This window comes from Strix aluco, chromosome 7 (assembly GCF_031877795.1).
Source record: "Strix aluco isolate bStrAlu1 chromosome 7, bStrAlu1.hap1, whole genome shotgun sequence".
Classification (NCBI taxonomy): Eukaryota; Metazoa; Chordata; class Aves; order Strigiformes; family Strigidae; genus Strix; species Strix aluco.
In genome coordinates this window covers 9065170-9083202 of record NC_133937.1, presented here as the reverse complement: position 1 = coordinate 9083202, position 18033 = coordinate 9065170, and the positions used below count along the sequence as shown (strand labels likewise).

Sequence of the window (18033 nt, the reverse complement as noted above, 5' to 3'; positions counted from 1 at the left end):
GGCTACTTTGAGTTGGAGCACTTGATTTATGGAAACTGGACATTTTAGCAGAAAGTGTTAGTATCAAATACAGCTTCTGTGCATTTGTAAACAATGGCAGGTAAGGACCTGTATCTGTCTTAAAATTAGTATTTGTGTCTACTAAGAAGCCATTTTACAGGTGTCGCTGAGATTAAGACAATACTACATGTCAGGTTTATATAAATCAATTTCACTGCTTATTTAAGATTGTTCTAGGTATAAAGGAAAATTAATAGGCACAAAATCAGGATGATTTATCTTGTGGCAAGATAAATGTGATCAGACCACTCTGTGTCTCATGGTATTTTCAGTTAACTGCTGAATTTTGTATCCTGAAGAATATTTTAGGTAGTACTTAGTGGGGGGAAGAAAAAAAAATAAAACACAACTTAAAAATCTGTGTCAGGTGGTGGATGACATCACATAAAGTTCCATGATGTTTTGGTCTCCTTTTTGTAAGAAACCTTGCTTTGGAGTGGTTTTGATGCTTAAAAATCTGATTTGTTAGAGCCTTTGTTTTTAAAGCTCACTTTATCATTCAGAACCATACTTAAAAAGCTTTTGCAGTTACTTCATCTTAAGGTTATTTGAACAGTATTGTGATTTAATCTCACTGCTTAAGTATTTTCCATTTTACCCTTTAAATGGTGTGCTCCCTGTGAATAATTAAGCAATTAAAATGTGCCTGTAGAAGAGCAAAAAGATAAGCAGTAGGGTTCAGGAATCAGTTGTGCTGGGAGAAGTTGGCATGGGTGTTGATCGCAGAAATCTTCCTACCTGCAGAATTTAGTAAAATATCATGTATAATGCTTGGCTTGCTTTCTGCACCCACAACAGCAACTGTTTGACTATTTTTTGATCTGCAAAAAGCGTTACTTTTTATGACAGTAAAACTATCTTCCCAGTAATACTCCATGTTTATGGAAAAATGTACTTGTCAAGTTTTGAAAGGCCATTAGTGGTACTACTTTTTATTGTTGATATTCCTATATTTCATTTTGTTTCTCTGCTGTCTTGCGCAGTAACTCTCATCTTTGTCTTCTGTAAAATTGATGGAACAAATTTTCTTGAGGATTGAGGAAGAATGGTTCTCAGAAAACAGTCCCATTAAAAATGGGATGGATACAGTGATGTAACAAAACAATCAGTCACCGTCCCTTCAGCAGCTGTGTATGAAATATTTCTTGGGTGCAAGTCATCCTCCATAAATGTAGCGAGCTATGGTGATCCATAAAGGATTGCTGTGTGTTCTTTAACCAGATGGAGATTCAGCTTCAAAACAAGATTACCAAACGTCTACTTACAGAATTTCTATTATCATGACCTTTATGTCAATAATACTTTTTCTAATTCTCTCTGTCTTTTCCCGACTCTCACACATGGGATTTCTTCCTCTACAGCAATTTTTAACAGTACACAGTTACACTGGGAAGCGCTTGTTCCTTAGTAATACATGTTGGGGGTTGTTTCTGGCTTCGAGGGCTTTATAGTTCCTATCTTATGTCAGTGAAGACAGGGATATTTATTGAAGCTATGTCAAAATGGAGACTAGGAGCCATCTTGAACTTGCAGATGCAATTGGCTCTGAAATTCCAGATGGTCATGTTGCCAGTAATAATTCCCTGGAGGTGCCCTTCCACTGGCTGCTCCAAGGTGTGCTTATGAAATATAAATGAATAGTGTCTGTCCTGCATTTCCAGTCCCTTCCCAATATCTGCTTGATGGAGAACTTGACCCTTGCAAAGTTGGGGTTTGGGGGGGGGGGGCGGGGGGGAAGGGCTACTGATGCAGCTCAGCCATCTGTATTTTTGTCTCAGACTTCAATGTGGTTTTGTTATTATTCTAATTCACAGTAGTTTTCCCATCTTTCACCATTTGCTTTTTCCCTTGACTTATTACATTAGCATTGCATCAAACCTTTTTCAGTTTTAAACGTCATACTGCTTGGAGAAATCACATCTTATTTGGTCATACTTTTTTAGCTTGCTGGAAGGTGATTTTATACTAATAAATGCTCTCTGAGATGTGTAAACATATGGTTGAGAGTGACATGAAGAGTGACCCTAAAGATAATTCAGTAGTTTGGGCCCTGTCTTGAATGCATGTTTTGTGGTAAGCTTGTGGGGTGTTTTTGTCTGCACAGAGGCAGTTTCTGAGTAAAAGCAGAGATCTGGAAGGATATCACTATTTTTTCCTATAGTGTCCTTTTTTTGTCACTTAACCTGCTGAAGACCTGCCCCCTGTACCCCAGAGGGATGGGTCACTTTTAGAAGGATTTATTAAGTTAAAAGAATCAGTGTTCAGTTCCCTCTCCTGCTTCCTATCCACTCCTGTGTTTTGTGCTGCCTCAGAGACAATAATGTTTTTATTTTTATGGATATGATCACCTGTAGTTATTCAGCTTAATTTTCTTTTGTATAATTTACCCAACCAGTCTCCTAAGATTCTTCGTGCAGGATGTTCAGCTTTCAGTGTTTGTCACCAGGCTCATGGACAGGATTTACAGTCTGCCTACAAGAAGTGTAGCATAGTCTCTGAAATATTCCAAGTAGCAGAGATGTTAGGTACTCTCTGAGGATTTGCATTGTTTGATAGTTGAAAATAAGGTACTGCTGCAGTACTACAAATATTTAAGTGTCTAGTGCCATTGATGTTGTTGATCTGAACCTAGGTGTTTCTCTTTGTTTTTAACCTGAGTAGAGGAAAACCTAGGAAAACACAAGACAAAAACTCAGCTGTTCAAAACATGAATGGACAGATAAATAAAAACCACCAGTGGGCTTACAATTTAATTGCTTTCTATGGTTTTTTAATAGCACAAAAATTCAGGGTATCTACAATACCTAGGATTGTGAACATATAAGAAAAAGATGTTCTTGCCTATAGATTAAGATAAACATGTACCTGTTCTAAAAATATAATTTAAATGTATTTCCAAGATTTTTAATGTCTATGCTTATTCATTGTCTAAGTACATGTTAAAATGGTGTATGTGTCTTCTGTTGTATTAAGCAAGGCTAAACTGAGAGGGTTTTTTCCATTGATGAATTAACAAACTGACTTCTTTTGACAGTTATGCTTGCAGTTTTGACAGTTAGTTTTGTCATTTCAATTGGAATGAGCTCATTGTTGAGCTAAAGTAGAGAAAAACAATTGCAGAAACCCACTCCCTGGTAGATGCAGGTTCCTCTCTTACCCATTTTTTCTTTTACTGTTAATAAGAACTGAGGCAGAAATGGCCAAGATGTGCAAATCCCAAAGCTGTGAAGATCAGAAATTAGGTAATTTAACAACACTAACTCTAAAGAATACTACTTTCATTTATCATGCTTGTTTTAAATGAAGAAAGGTCTGTTTGATATATTGTTCTTTTTCATCCACTGTGTGTAAAATACTTCCTTTGAATTATGAAATGCTCGTGGGCTTTTGGGGAGTTTTGGTTGTTGGTTTTTTGCATTCAGGGCATTCCATTTTCCATCCAAAATCAGCTAAACAAAAATTACAACATAAGAAAAAATAATTTCTTACAGCCTTAATGTAAAAACTCCCTGAAGTGCTTAAACTATAAATCTTTCAAGCTGGAATACAAGGAAGCCAAACCCTTTTCTTCCAGCTGTCTTACAGCTAGACTTTTTTTTTCTTGAAGGCCCAATGGTTTGCAACTAGAGCTGTTTTTTTCAGGGTCAGGGCACGGTCTTATTTGTTTTCTTGGTATCTTCCAGTATCTTGTCATCTTTTGTATGTTCTCCACTAAGAATAGCTTACATACTTTTGGCTACATAAATGCTGCAGTTTCTCTTGGGGAAAGGGGAGGAAAGGAAGATGTAGACAGATAATTTCTTAGGGTTTCCCCCATTTTGAGAAGAAGCATGAGATGATTTAATATGGGATTAAATCTTGCTGCCAAGTATGCCTGTTCCCTTTGGTCAGTTGATCCCTCAAGGTGAGGAAAGAACTGAGTAGTATAAACTCTACCACATACTTTATATGAAAAGAAGGGAAGCCTAAGCAGAGGTGCTATTCCACAGAGATCATACACGCTGATTCAGTCAACCCTAGGCTGAATTTCCCCTAAATGTTTTGTAACTGAAGTATTTATACAATTAAAATACATGTATTGTATCTATATTACTTGTGAAGTGAGTTCTGTTTTGTTTTGTTCATTTGAGAGCAGTACTGCTGTGTTCAGGGTATGTGGCATAACGCTGAGTTTTCACTAATAAAACTATTCCATTGCAGCATGCAGTTGAGGTTTTTATGGAATTATTCCAAATTTGTTTCAGGAAAATAAAATGCTGACAATTAAAACTGCCTGGGTTAGAATGGTAAAACAGAACTAAAAGTTGATGCACCAGTCATCTGCACTATGCAGAGTTTTACTGCCACAGTTTTCAACATCTCACCTTAAATTTTAACAACTACAGTAAAAACTCAATTTCTTGTTTTTCTAGAGCTTTGTGACACTACAGCTGTTACAATAAATGATGCATAAATAATAAAATAAATACGATAAATAGTTAAGCAAACAGTATAGTTTAAACTCTTCTTAAGGGTTCCTATGAAAGCCTTGATTTCTCAAAAAAACAGAAGTTACTTTCTGTTCAAGTCTTTATAGGCAGTTAACATTCTCAGATTGTTTTACATGCAAGATAAATTATTTTCACTGGTGAAAAATTAAGTGCTGCAGCAAAAAGCATGTTACTTTTTTCCTGTGTAATACATGGTTTTCAAAACTGTGGAAAGGATTATTATTGCAATCAGCTTGGAATTTATCAAAGTTTACTGCTTGGAGTTCAAAGCCAGCACATACTCTGAGCATTTTTATACTTCAATAAATGCACTTCATTTAAATGCATCCAGACTTTTTTTTGCCTAACTGCCTAAGACAGGAGATAAACTTGTCTTTGTAGTGATCAAACTGAGTCGTCTTTTTTGGTCTAATGTGGTAATTTTTAGCATTGCATTCTCCAAAGAGCTTAAGGATATTAGGTGGCCGCATCTCAGTGGCTGGCAGTCAGGCTTCTTTTCCTTTGAAGATCTCGTTCGCAGCTTTCTCGTGTATCCCCAGAATGTGTGCATCTCTAAAGTTGTGACCTTTCATTTTGTTTTGGTTTAGCATGAGAAATGGGGAGGATTTAATTTCTTCAAGACAGAAGTCTCCAAACTTTATTGGGAGGGTAAAGGACTGATGGGATGTAACACTTGTCTTGAATGACATTCATTCACTCATCTTATGTTTCCTCTCTTGTGGTTCCTTTTATGCTGGATCTTCTTTAATGCAGTCCTGCACCGTTCTTTGTTTTAGCATCTCTCTCCCCCTTTTATCTAATGCCTTTCTATTTTCTGTGTATCTCATTGCGTGTTGCACAATTAAGAATAATCCTGGCCCAAAGCCCTTTATCAGACACAATGAATTCTTTGAAATAACTTTTTTCACATCTGGATTGGAAATTTGTGAAAGTATGTGTATGTTGCTGATAGAATTTCACCCTTGTGGAAATGTCTTATTTCAGCTGTAACTTATTATCCAATAGTTGCTGAAACCAAAAATATAGTATAATGAAGTCTGGCTGACACTTTCAGTTTTTCCACATGGTGTACTAATCTGGAAGTTGTGATGTTCTAGGGATTTGCATTTAGAAGATAAGAATTAAGAACTGTTAGAGAAGTCTGCCTTAGTTCTGAGTTACACTGTTATGGAAAACTTACTGGTACTGTAGCTGTTTTCTTAATGCATTCATTTTCTTCTTGGAAGTGTCTTTGATTATTTTGGAAATTTAATTTTTTTGTTATTGCTTATGCTTGTTTCAGATGACTAAAACTATTATAATGTACTGCTTTGCTTAATTCCCTCCTCCCCTCCATTTTGGTGAGCTGACTTTTTTTGGATAGTGTCTGCTTTTTGTGTATTGTAATTCTCATTTGTATCAGCAATCAAAAGAACACAATTATTTTTTTTTAGTCCTTCTGAGGAAATTGAACAAATATTCTTTATACAGGAGGAACCCAACCCTGAGAATTGCCCCCTGAAAATCTCTCTCCTTTTCTTTTCCTACCTCTTTCCTACTTACTGCAATCAAATATTCTTTCAGTTCTGATTTAAGAGGTTTTTTTAGTTTACAGCCTAAGTTTACAGTGAGCACTTGTTTACTTGTAACCATTCCATGTGTTAAATAATCTCCTTAATACTTATTATTCCCTCTACATATTTTTATATAGACTCACTATCTAAAATAGTATGACCCAGCAGACCAAGGGAAGTGGCTATTCCTGTTCACTCAGGCTGCCCATGGAGTACTTTGTCCAGTTATGTCGCCCTCAGCCAAAGAAAGGGCCTGACCAGTGGGAGTTACTCCAGTGAATGATCAACAGGTTGATCAAGGGCCTGGAGCAGTGGATGTGCGCAGAGAAGCTGAGAGCAGGTTTTGTTCAGCATGAAGGAGGTGAGGTGAAAGAGGGTCCTAATAGCTTTCAGCTACCCTATGGGTGGTTAGATGGTAGGTTGAGTCAGGCTTCGCATAAAAATTGACAAGTAACAACATCCAAAGGTTGAGCAAAGAAAAACTCATCCAGGTATGAGAAAAAAATTTTTTAGTAAAGATGGCCACAGACTGGAATAAGTGTGCAGAGAGGCTGTGGAATCTCATTCCTTCGAGGTAATGAGAGCTTGATGGGCAAGGCCTGAGCAACCTGACCTAACTTTGCACTTGGCCCTGCTGTGAGCCTGAGGTTGGACTTAAATGACTTCCAGAGGTTCCTTTCTTCCAAACTTGTTCCATGATTCTAAGACCCCTTCTAATTGACATTAGTTGAGCAAACTGATCACTCTTGTTTCTGTACAAAATCTTGTCCATGCATGAACAGAAATGGACAATTTGTTCCAGGTGAAAATTCATGAGGTCCTTCTAAAATCAACATCTCTATTAAAAAATGCCTTGTCTGGTGCAGTCTAGCATGATATTTAATAGATAGACTTTCTTGGCATCCTACAACCATCTTGTTATGGACTAACGTTGGCAGATCTTTCTCATTTCTTCAGGTATTTGTGATGATGACATTCTCTATTATTACTGGTGATGATCAGATACTCTCATCTCTCAAGTGTGATGAGAGGTATGACCTCATCATACTTATTGATGAGATCTCAATACAAAAGAGAAATTCTTTAGTCTCAGTAGATATGCCCAGCATTTCTTAGAACTGAATTTCAATTCATATATATGAAGTCTTTGATGCCCTTCAGTTCCTTCTCTTATATTACTACTAAATGTGTTAGTGACACACTGTAGCTCTGTGCCAGTATTAGATTTCAGTATAATATGCCTATGGCTAGTGGACTTACTCTCTAAAACAAAGGTGGCAACAGAATGAGAGTATATGTTGACCCAAATGACTATGTGGATTTCAAAGTCCAAGTGCATGTGTGTGCGTAGGATTTTTTTCCCCTGTTGACTAGTTGGAGATTTACAAATAGGTTGTACACTGTGTTGTAATAAATGATGTCAAATCTCTACTCTGAACTGCTAAACCAAGAAGGAAAATGTTTGAAGTCTCGATAGGCTGGCAATGAAAAGCTACTTTCAGGTAAAGGTGAGTCAACAATAAACAACCTGTGAAGGCAAACCCCACTGTATCTTGACTTATGGAGACTCAAAAGGACTTGATTTAGATTTGGTAGTCTTTACTTAGAAGCCATCTTATGATAACTAAAGAAATCTTTTTAATGAATTGTGAAGCTTTGAAATTCCCTCTGAGATGGACCTAGAGCATACTGTAGCTAGTAGTGGTCATTTGAACTTCATGGAAACTGTGTGCATCTTGGTTTGTTCTTTGGATTTCTTTTGAATGATCAGAACACAGCTCCACCTATGACCAGGCAAAAATTCTTCTCAAGAAAACCAGAAAAGTACTTAATGGCTTGTGCTATTTATTTCTTTTAACAGATTATGGAAGAAACAAATACACAGATTGCTTGGCCATCAAAGTTGAAGATTGGAGCAAAATCAAAAAAAGGTATTCTGTTGTGTTCTTTTTATGGAGTGAGATTTGTTCTTATAGTAAAAACCACAGAATAAACAATTCTGTCTTTAGAGTCACTATATCAGTACAGGACACCTGAAATATTTTCATTTAATTCTACTGTTTTTATAAGGATTCTTGTTGAAGTTATCTCAGCTTTATATAGGCATTTGACATACAAACCCATTTTAAGTAGCTTGAACTTCTGCAAGTACTTTATTATCAGTACTATGTTACTTACTGTCTTTTAGCATGTGCATTTCTTCTGTATAATTCTGCATCTAAGCTGAACAATTTATTTTACAGCAGCCAAAGTCAGTTAGTCTTTCTTGTAATGTTGTAGATTAGTGAGTGTTCTGTGGGTTTTTTTTGCTTGTTTCTATAGAGTACAAAAATGTGTGTTGATCAAGCCCAGTTAGAACAATATATACTCATTATGTCCGTGACAGACAGTCTGCATGCTTTCTTGGTTTCTTTAAGAAACCTAAGTAGAGCTGTTTCTTAGGAATGGCCAATATTATGTGGTTTAAATTCTGCTGCTTTTGGAAGTACAGCCTATTAATGTGAACCAAGTATACAATCTGGAACATCTCTTTTTGAAATAAGCCTTCTAGTTATGTTCTTAAAGAATCATAGCTGTGACTGTATGAAAGTAATATTTACTTCCTGTTCTGCAGGAGAAATTAAATTGGGAGTGATTTTTAACATTACACGTATTTCTGTTCATGCTGATATATATTAAAACCCAAGAAAGCAGAGTTCAAGTAATGTCTCTGTATGTTATATTTAGAATGTGTAGGTGGAGATGTGGGAGCAACCTCTGTAAATGAAGATTCTCATGCAAAGAAAAATAACCTCTTTAGAAAGGTGCAGGATTAATAACATTTTTATGGTGTAAAGTAAGAGAGTCAGTCTTTAAGGTGCTTTCCCACATGGTATTGAAATACAAATTTATTTATTCCCCCCCTCCCCCTTGCATGGAAAAAGAATCTTATTTGACAGGGGAAAAGTGGGGAAGGGATTCAGACTGGAAGAAATGCAGGTGTCATGTATGTGTATATTCATATGTGGAACTAATGCAATTGATAGCAATGTGGGAGTGACAAGGTCTCTGTGCGAACGTGTGCTCTACCTGTAGTGTTCTACGTGCTTCCTGCCCGAGGTGCTATGAATTGATACACAGGTGAAGCTGCTCAGGAAGCTGAGGCAGAAGAGTTTGTTTTTCTTTTGAGGGAAGAAAAGAAGAATTAAAGCAATACCTGCACTTGTTTTCTTTCAAATTTAAATAAGCCTAGTTCTGAAGGTGAGAAGTGAGGATGAAAGGCCATGAAAACAGGGGTGAGAGAGGTGGCTGGCTGGGATACTGGATTGGTACTTAGAGATGCAGCTTTATATGTAGATTAATTTAACCTTTTTATTAGTCATCTCAAAGAGAAGATAATATTAGATTTGTGAAGATCTATTGGTATATGGAATGAATTTGAATACCAGGGGAAATAAACCAGCTAAAAGTGATGAGCTGATAATAAAGCTAAAAATTGAGGGGAGGGAGCAAATAATAACAGCTGAACAGACTGAGTGCATCTGTAGCAGGGTTATCGTGGAAAGTCTTTATGCCAAGAGAAACTAGATAGTGATGGGCTGCAAACTAGGCATTTTAGCAATATGCTGTAGTATTAAAAAAACCTGTTTCGAATGCCTGTGGACTGCAGGGTGGCTCTAGAGTTAAGACTCTTACTCTCTGGCTTCCTTTGCTCTGGCAAGTTGTGTATACATATACACCTAAGACAGTAAATTACAATATGTGTACAAAGAAGCCCTTAACCTAGAGGTTCCTATTTCTTGTGAAATAAAGTGTCTGTTTACGCTTGGCATCAATTGTTTGCAATTCTGTAACTTTCCATTTGCAGCTACAACAGCTGTTTATATAGGGAAAATATTCTAAGTGTTTAACATAGTCTAGCTTCACTTAATGACATTTTGTGATTGAGAGGAGAGTCTGCAACAAAGAACTGGACAGCTCTTTGGGGACTTGAACTCAGAACATGTTATCTTTCCCTGTCCCCTTGGCTGGTAACTGAGTGCCTGATAAGCAGTCATTCAGTGAGGGAGAAACAGTTAGTGATGGACAGTCTTGTACCCAAGCCATACACTGTACCCTATCATAATCCAGTGGTACCAGATTTTTTTATATAACTTTCCAGTATAATTTGCCTGCAGTTTCAGTAGCTTCACAGTCTGTGGATGCGTGTTGTGGCCATCAGTCAGTCACATCTTTCCTCCCGAAATGTGAGGGGAAAAACAATTAGGAAGACATCTCTAGCTGTGCTGTTGATTGTCATGTTCAGTCTGTCATGAAACATTTAGGGCTTAATGTAGTGTTCTTCTCACTGCTGTTGTCAGTTTCTAATGTGAGATCATTGATACTAAATCATTAAGGACAGAGTACGTATTTTCTCTCTAATTACAACACATTGAAATTTGCAGACAAGGTACACATAATAAGGTTCAGCAAGGATCTGAAAAATTAAGTTCTGTACAAGACCCAGAATCTTTTTATGATCTTCTGGAAAAAAATTAATTGTGATGAAGCTGAAGGACTAAGAGTAGACGACCTGGAAATTGCTAACTTCTTTCTTTTCCTTTAATTCTAACTTCTTCCTTTAAATTAATGATTGCAAGATACTATATATTGAGGATCATAATGGTAATTCATTAACTCAAACTTGATAAATATTTTCTGGAATTTTTTTGAATTGTAAAAGACTAATGTCTGGATTTATCATATGCAGAAATTTAAAATTTTGCTAATTAAAATTTATTGTTTAATATGAAATTGCTAAAATAGCTGTTTGCAAAGGCTAGAATTAAAAAAACAAATTATCAACTCTCAACAGTTTCATAAAGAGCAAAACAGGAATTTCCTGGCTTTAATGAACACCAGATGCTGCAGCCTTGCTCTAGCTATGAGGGGTGATGAGGGTTAAAGTATTTTGAAATACGTGTTTAGAAAATACGCAAACAGATATATATCTTCCAGTAGCATCTTTAAGGAAGCCATTTGTTCAGGTTGACAAAGAGATTCTGTAACATTAAGGCTGCGGAGAGGGAAGTGAAACAATTTAAAGCACTTCTGTAATGATTGATCCATGTCCAGCAGTAATGAAACAATCAGCACTGGCATGGTCTGCTTTGCTTTTCATGGGTGCTCAAGAGTTCAGGGCATACCAATATCTCATATTCTGGAGGCTTCAGATCTTCTATAGTCCAATGAATTAAAGACCAAACTGAGAGACAGTAACTTTTCTATCTTATTCCCCTTTTGCTCTCAACATACTTCTTCACTCTGCTATGGTTACTGTTCCTTAGGAATGCTATTAATTGTCTTATTCAGCAGTATAAAAGTTGAGTAGATTGCCAAATCCTAAATGGCCAAATGCTGTAGTTGCACAAACACTGGCTGTTTTAACCCTACTGTATCCTCAGTGATATCTGTATCCTCAGGTGAATGTCGTGTTATTCAGTAGCAGTGCTCGTTGATGTTGAAGGCGCTCTTTAGGAACTTTAAGAACTGGGTATATGCGAGTTCAGATTTCACTCATATTCCTTACTCTTTTTCTTTCCTTATTTTAATTCTTTTCCCCCTCTATACAGGTTCATGCCTTTGTATTTCAACAGCCATAAAGAAGTTATAGGGATAAGTGTGTGCTCAGAATGCAGACAGCCTTGAAATAGTGTTGGGCAACAACCAGCATAAGAATCACTTCAGCTTCTGGAAACTTAGTGGCTCTAGGCAAGAATTCATTCAGAGAGTTGGAGCAGGGAAAATTTTCAGAGGTTAAAAAAGGTGGTAAGGGGACACGTGAAGTAAACTGGGCTTACAGAGCAGGGTTAACTCTGGGGTCTCTTTCACCGTTCACTTTTTTAAAAGGGCTGCTTTTACTGAACTTCTGTTGTTCTTCTTCTTCTTCCTGTTCTTTCCATATTTTCATTCCTCTTCTGTTTTCTCCAGATTAAAATCTTCAGTTCTTCTTTATCTGCATCATCTGTTGAAGTTACCCACTCATTTCTTTTTTTCTTGAGCTGCTGTTACTTCATTTCACCTGTTCTTTAATTTACTGGTTTTGGTTTTAGGTTTGTTGGGTTATTGTTTGCTTTTTGTTTATGTGTTTCTGGTTTTCCCCTCTTATTACTGATGCATTTTAAGTTGGTTAAGAAAAAAAGAATCTGGTCCCTATTCTGTTTGTGTATTTTTTTGTCACCTGATTTTTCTTTTTACTTATTCTTTCATCTTCTGTTTCAAAAATCAAACTTCAGTAACTTTTAAAAAATTTAAACTAGTTTCTATTATCAAATGTTTACTACATGCTATTTTTTATTAGCATAACTCAAAGGTAAGTCAAGTACATAGCATGTCAAGTTAATATCCGAGGAGAATAGAAAGCGGGGAGGAAGCATAGTGGCACTGGAGACATTAGAAGGAAGGCAGCAGTAACTGGTAGTGGGCACTGCTGACATTCATTGCCTGACAATTTGGTTTCATGCTTTTTCCTTAAACTTTGCCTTTTGTGAACTATCTTGCAAGCAGAGTCCAGGATTTCCTTCATTGCATCTTAAGCTGCTGAGACACTATGCAAAATAAAGTTAGCAACTGTAATAGTATAGTTTAGGCAAGTAAACTGTACTGAGAGACTTCAACCAAATTATTAAAATATTGCTCACATTTATTTGAATGTTTTTTTAGACACGAGGGAATTGCTTTGCACATTCCAGGAGGCATTATGATAAAAGCTTGAGACTTACTTTTTTGTTAAAACAAACGTTATTACGTGGTCAACTTAAGGCCAAACTGTCATGCAAGTTACTGTCTTAGATATTAAGAATAAGCTAAAAGGTAATCTGCATTTGTTGCTTCAGACCTTTGAGTCACCTTCCAATTGTTTCCCAATATTGTAATAAAAGCTCATGTTTGCATTTTGAGAAGAAGAGGGGAGGGAGAGAAGAGAGAAGATGTGGCATCAGGCTGTGCAGCTTTATGAATATGTGCAAATACCATGCTAGCTTATTTATTCTTTACACATAGGTTTTCTGATAAATCTCTGTGATTTTATGCTTTTCAGAAATTTTCTTTTTCTCTTTAGAAATACTTAATTTTCTCAATTTAAGTCAACAAAACCTTTAAGAGTACTTTTGATGCTAAATCTATTCTAGTAAAATACCATACATGGAGAATTGGTTAACATAAGAGCAGTTCAGCATTGTCTGCACATGGGACACTGAAAACTGGCAAGTACACTTCATAATTTACACACATGTTCCGTGGAGAGATTACATCATTTCTTAAACGCATCCCTGACTGTTATGCAATATTGTTTTCAATATTGGAACTGAGCTGAATGCTACATTTGCACAAAGGAGAGACTGCCTCTCCCAAGTAGAAATTTCAGTGAAACACATGGCAATAAAACTATGGATAACACCTCAAACTGTTTGTTCCCATGTATTAATGGATGTAAGACATTGTCAATGATCATATTCAAACCCAGTATTTTATGTGAAATGTCAGTGGAAATGGAAGAGTTAATAACTCTCTGTAGCATCATTCTGTAGGAGTTATGTGAGCTTTTAAACAGCATCATAACATCTTCTAGTGTGTCTGGAGGTGTCTGGATTCCCACCCCCTCACCCCCAAAAAAAACACAAAAAAACCTACCAACCCAAAACACCCCTAAGCAAAGCAATGAACCTAATGAGACAGCAGTTGAGAAACTTGGGTATGATGCAAAGTGTCTGTGTGGCTTAAAGTGATCTTGGATCCTCACTTCAGGAGAGTCTACCTCATTGCATTGATGCTATTTTGTAATAAATGCTAAATTTAGAGAAATGAAAAGACTTCTCTGCTTTAAATTATTGCTGGGATTGCTGGAATTCTAAAAGGATTTCAGTATATTCTACTAAAAATGAAGTTGCATAGTTAATCTTTTCCTAAATACCAGGTGGCTTGATGTACTTCAGAGGCTGGCATGTTTGAAAAGTGCAGTTATATAACCTGAAATTTTCCCCAAGAAATTGGCCAAGTCTGGGTTTTAAACTTGTTTGAGTAAAGTAACTAAAAATTACCTAATAGTTCAGACTATTTACTGCTTTGTCTTGTATAACTCCTTAAGTGGAAAACTCTGTTTCCAGCAGTTTGGCATCTACAAGACTGAAGACCCTGCAGTTTAAATATATAATGCTATGTAGGGGGTGTGTGTGAATATACATATAGAACAATGACTGTTAGGATTGCTTTATTTTTAACATCTTCAGTGTTTTCCTTAAATGACTTCATTATTCTGGGCTGAAGAGAGATTAGTTTATTTTCCTTTTTCACAATGCATACTTATTATGTTTACTTTTAATTTGTTAAAAAGTAATTCGGAACTAGTTGTATTGTTGAAAAACTGCAGTTGTTGGCAACACAGCATCTATTAATTACCCCTGTTAGTCTCAGATCTTTACCTTATCATTTTGATTGTGGGTGTGGAAGTAGCATTTCTTGTTTGTTTGGCTTGTTTGAATTAAAAAAAAATCTTCCCGAAGAAACTCAAAAAGCAACCAAACCTCACAGCCTCCCCGCAATCCAAAACTTGATACAAGGCTATGAAAATCTGTTGGTTTTAAACAGCGAGAGCTCTTTTGTAATACGTTGTGTCCCTGTGCATTGCTTTCAATAATGGTTACATCCTGTATTGTAAGACCATTTCTAAAAGTGTTCCTGGAAGTGAGTGATATGGAGGAATTGCTTAGTTTTTAAAAAATTCACCTATGTATATAAAAATGGCATTTCAAAAAATGACCAGATAAAAATACGTAACCTATTTTGGTACTCGGTTAAACTCGAGTCGATCGTGTCAGGCTAGCCTGGTTGTGTATGAACCTCTTTGCTGTTTGTACAATGTAATGAGGGAGTATAATATCAGCTTTTTCATACTTGAATTACCGAATTTTTCATGGAGAAGATGAGTATCGTCTGAAAAGTTAAAGGTATATGTGAAGGTGTGCATATATTTATATATGTAACAGAGGAAAAATAAGCAAGTCTCTGTGAACATGGACACTGAGGTTAACAATATTCTTAGACTTCATTATATGGATTTAGACAGTTTATGGCCACAACCTGAGTATAGAAATGTTTCAAATCAATTGGTCTTTATTATATACACTCTACTTGGCAACTTGAGAATTAAATCCTAGGGCAGGAGGAAGGGGAAATTACATCTCCATATAAACTTGAGCTACCATATCAGTGCATGTTTTTTTTCTCAAAAGAAATTAAAGGTTGTATCTTTCAGAGATGGTTTAAGCTGCATGGAAACACTTTCTTACAAATGCTATATTTCTTAATCAGACTTAATTTGATCTTAATTCTTTGCATAGAAAAGTGAATCCTGTTACTTTTCTAAAGAATATGCCCATGTAAATTGTGTGTTAAAAATCTTCATGTGCATAAATTCTAAAAGTCCTCCTATAATTTACTTCTAAAATGACAATCTCTTAATTTTAAGCACATATAACCTCTGAAACTGCATAAAAATGATGTGGTGAATAATGAAAAATGGAGCTTAATGTGTTGGAATTGCTTGTATGCTTGATAGTATGTATCTGTGTAGATTTATCAGTCTTTAAGAATAAGAAAAATACTTCTCATTATAAATTGCTGTAAAAGGAGTTTATAGTTTGTGTTTCTGTAAATGCAAAAATGCACTGAGTTTTATGCTGAGCCAGCCCCACCTGAGAAAGTCACATGGTATCACAGGACTACCAAATACTTCAGACTTGTTAATGAAACAAGTACTGTAACAGTAATTTTTTCATAGTTTTGGTCGACTCTTATTCTTGACCTACTTTCATCTGTGTGCTGTTTCTAGTTAGAATAATCGTAGCTTCTGCTGTTCCCAGAAAAAAAAAAAAAAAAAAAAAACCAAAACAAATAGAGTGGAAGAGAGTGAACGTGGGATGTCATCAGCTAATTTTTCTACCTTAAATTCAGTGCTCTGAGTAGCCACTTAATTGGCTTAGAGCCTTAAGCTTCAATCAAAAACAGAGGGGGGTGGGGGTGTGGAGTGGAATTAATCAGGCCCTTGGAGACCTGCAGTGGTATATGGAGCTTTTTGACAAACTTTAGCTTCTAATCCACTGAGATGCTTTTGAAAATTGTGCCAACTGTCCTGCAAGGCTGTACCTTAATTCTTGATAGGAACCAAAAGCATATGGAGTGATGTCCACTTCTGAACAATCATAGCCTGTTCTATCATCTTTAACTAGGGATGTAAATTGATGCAGAAAAGAGAGCACCTAGGCCTCTGAAGTGCTTAGATGCTTAAAAACAAAGGTAACCTTTGTATTGATTCATGATCAAGTTTTGATTTCTGTTGTCTCCAGCATGGCTATCAGTGCATATAAATGGAAATACAGGTTCAAATTGCCCAATGTCATCCTGCATCTTGCAAAGAAAATAGCATACTGTATACCAGCTGGAACTCTGCCAGCAGCTCTATCACTGCTGCTGATCCGAGGATTAGGTTAGGCTCTTACAGTGCTGTTGGGTGACTTCCCTTGTTCGTGTGCATCACCACCTTTACTGGCCAAGGGAAACAATCCCCTGTCAATAACCAATCTGTTAAGGTGGGTGGGGGTGGTGTTTTGGTGACTCTGTGCTGCTGTAGGTAGCTGTTTCCTCAGGAGAGGAGCTCTTCACCTGGTTACATGTAAATCAACAAAAAAGTGCTATTAGATGAGCTTTTGAAGTTACTCCACATGTCTTTCTCATCTGTAAGTGGAAATGGGATCCTAGTGGGTCAGTTTGAGACAACTTCATATAATAGCAGTAGGCACAATAGTTTTTGATCACCATACCCCTAGGACAACCTTATTCTGTATGTTGTGAATAACGATAAAGGTGCACTCAGTTGTGCGTTTTCCAGTACTCTTAAAGGGAAGACTAGTAATTACTTTTGCTAGAAATAAAATCAGGGTAGACAACTGTTTTCACAGCTGCTAAATAGCACAGTTGTGGTCATATCTCTCTTGCCTTACTGCATGCTTAAGGTCTGTCCCTCTGCCTCCATAGCTACCTGCTAGGCAGCTCAGCTCTCCAGCCTGGCATGCCCTGGTGTCAAACCCACTGATGGAGGGGGCATTCAGGGCTGCTGGTTTATTGAGGCCTGTGGGTTTTTGTCAGCAGAATTTTTCTTAAAGCTCTTTAGTTTTGGTTCCCAAGGTATAAAGTTGTAGGTCTGACTTTATACCAATTCAGTAAAGGTTTTCTTAAAAATCTTGGCATTTAAATGCCTTTTCCTTGTTGGTGCCCATGACAACAGAACGGTTGGTTTGGGTATTCTGTGTCAGCGCTCTATGCATGGAGCAGAATTCTTTTGCAGCTTTTATTTGACCTCACTAAAAACAAGAAAAAAGATTCATCCTGTTATGCAATTGTCGAGCTGATAATGGTGTATATTAAGGAGAGTTTTTTAAAATTATACTTGTATCTTAGAAGCACATGAATTTCACAACAGTGAGATTCTACATATTGAAGGTAGCTCTGTCAGGAGATAAAGGGTGCTCTAATGTTTACTGAAAATGCTGATGTGACTTGAAGGAGGAAAAAAGACCAGTTTTTGTATCTGCAATTGCTTCATAAAATAAAATTTCAGCCAGATCTGGTACATGATCTGGGAAGCTGCAGATTTTTTCTGTTCCTTATAATGGCATTAAACTTATTTTTGTGCTTGACCTTTTTACAGCAAAACTAAAGCTATTTTGCATTTCTCCATACGTAAAAATGCATTGTCTTGATCAATGGGGCATCTTATGTAGCTTTTTATAAATCATGCAACTTAGGTGAAATAAAACTGAAGAGTTACATAATCTGAAATGCAGAGTACCTTCATTTTGGAAGTTCTTTATAAAATGGAGAAATACTTGCTCAATTATTTTATGCTGGATTGTAAC

General features: G+C 36.5%; 1 protein-coding gene across 4 annotated transcripts in view; it reads left to right on the top strand.

The window, feature by feature from the left end:
- Positions 1 to 18033, top strand: part of BICC1 (BicC family RNA binding protein 1) — a 115085-nt gene that overhangs the window by 47813 nt on the left and 49239 nt on the right. For all 4 annotated transcript variants that reach the window (XM_074830410.1, XM_074830409.1, XM_074830408.1 and 1 more), the window contains exon 3: positions 7965 to 8034. In XM_074830410.1, coding sequence (XP_074686511.1) covers positions 7965 to 8034 — 70 coding nt within the window. The remainder of the gene's footprint in view (positions 1 to 7964; positions 8035 to 18033) is intronic.